Genomic DNA, 1,818 nt, shown 5'->3' with positions numbered 1-1,818 from the left:
GAATCTCGTTTTCCCTTAGGCTTCAGAGAAGCTTTTCTTAAAGGTTTTTATTCTCCAGTCTATTGGAGCCAGCCTATAATTCTATTTAATTAATTTCTTAATATTAAATAAGCATGAAGGGAGGGAAATTTTCATCACAAAGATATGGTCAAAGATTTGAAATGGCTTCCTTACATATGGTGAGGAAATAGATTGGCGCTTTGTGTTGGAAAAGAAAAAGACTTAGGATGGAAGTGTGGAGAATTGTAAGTGGTGGTGAAAAGATGAACCAGAACAGTAACAAAGGCATATCAAACGCAACTGGACAATAATTTAAAGTAAAATAGTAATTCTTCACAAAATCTAATTAGCTGTTGGCTGTCAATACTAGTTGTGTGCTCAGGCTCAAAAAGTGATTGAAGAATTCCAAGGTCTGGTTGAATATGGAAGTTAAAGACATCACCTTTTAATTTAGGAAATTCCTGGGCCTCAACTTTCATGAGTCTAGGAAAGTTGGAAAGCAGTCAGTATGACTGCTCTGTTTGCTCACTCTTGTCTACTGTTGGAAATAGCTGGACCCTGGTACAGCTGGTTTTGAATCACACCTTTTTTACTTGGTATTCCTGTTTTATGCTTTTCAGTGCATAAGCCAGCTGTGTCATGTCAAGGACATTATCAAGGACAGTTTCCACGTGTCTGAAAACCTTTCAAATATTTATTATTTTTCTGACTGTTTACAAATCACTTTAAAAGATGCTAAGTACCATTTACTATATTCAGGCTTTTGCAGCCCAAGAGGACTTGGAAAAGACCAAAGAAGAACTGAAATCTGTGATGTCTGCTCCTCCTCCACCTCCTCCCCCACCAGTTATTCCCCCAACAGAGAACGAACATGATGAGCATGATGAAAACAATGCTGAAGCCAGTGCAGAGCTGTCTTCTGACGGTGTCATGAACCACAGAAGCGAGGAAGAACGAGTGACAGAAACACAGAAAAATGAACGTGTTAAGAAACAGCTCCAGGTAATGAAGCTCCATAATTGTATCAACACAATCCAGGCCTTGGTTTTACATTCTTTTTATTAATCAAAAATCTTACTGAAATTACGGCAAGACAAGGCAACAGCCTTTTACCATTTACTAAGCTTATTACTAGTTTACCAAGCAGTATCATTCATAGTGTCCTAGAAGAGGAGTAGATAGAAAGATTGGATGTAAGACTGTGCTTTATACCTTTAAAAGTATTAACATATTGTTGCAGTGGGCAATGGACATTCCTAATAATACAGGATGTCCAGGACGCTGAATGTTTAAAACATAATGCTTTCCTTTTCTCAAAACTGAAATTCACTGAGTGGTATGAACAGATGCTTGTTTAATAGTATTTGTGTTTATTTGCAGCCATTCACAGATGCTGTGAGTGCAAAAACTGAATTATGCCCATTTTGGGTTAATCTTATTTCCCTTAAATGAAACATTTCCTCCTAGACTAGTCTTACCCCTCAAAATACAATAATCTATGTTAGTGGTAACCCTTTGCTTGGTTATGAAACGTCTGTTTGTGAAGGAAATAAAAGAAATGGAAAGCTGCTTCTTTTTGTGGCAGTATTATCTTAGTAGCGTTGTACGTGTAATATCCTTTCTGCTTGGCTAATTACTGAACAGGATCAGGGAGGTAAACAAGAGCTGTCTTTATTCAAGCAGAAACTGAAAAATAAGGTCGTTCTCCTTTATGCGGCTGGTCCCTTTCTTGTTGAATGCGATGGTATGAGGCCTTTGGGGTTTTGTTTTAGTTCAATGCCCACAGTTATGTAAAGAAGGAGTCCTGTGCTCTCCTTC

General features: G+C 37.8%; 1 protein-coding gene across 2 annotated transcripts in view; it reads left to right on the top strand.

Moving 5' to 3' along the window:
• The window catches only part of RDX (radixin), a 41,155-nt gene that overhangs the window by 28,996 nt on the left and 10,341 nt on the right, over positions 1 to 1,818 (top strand). For both annotated transcript variants that reach the window (XM_008938237.1, XM_008938238.1), the window contains exon 12: positions 760 to 1,002. In XM_008938237.1, coding sequence (XP_008936485.1) covers positions 760 to 1,002 — 243 coding nt within the window. The remainder of the gene's footprint in view (positions 1 to 759; positions 1,003 to 1,818) is intronic.

This window comes from Merops nubicus, unplaced genomic scaffold, assembly GCF_000691845.1.
Source record: "Merops nubicus isolate BGI_N331 unplaced genomic scaffold, ASM69184v1 scaffold5694, whole genome shotgun sequence".
In the NCBI taxonomy this organism is placed as follows: domain Eukaryota; kingdom Metazoa; phylum Chordata; class Aves; order Coraciiformes; family Meropidae; genus Merops; species Merops nubicus.
Note: the sequence above shows the minus strand (reverse complement) of the source record. Positions and strands in the feature narration are given on the sequence as shown.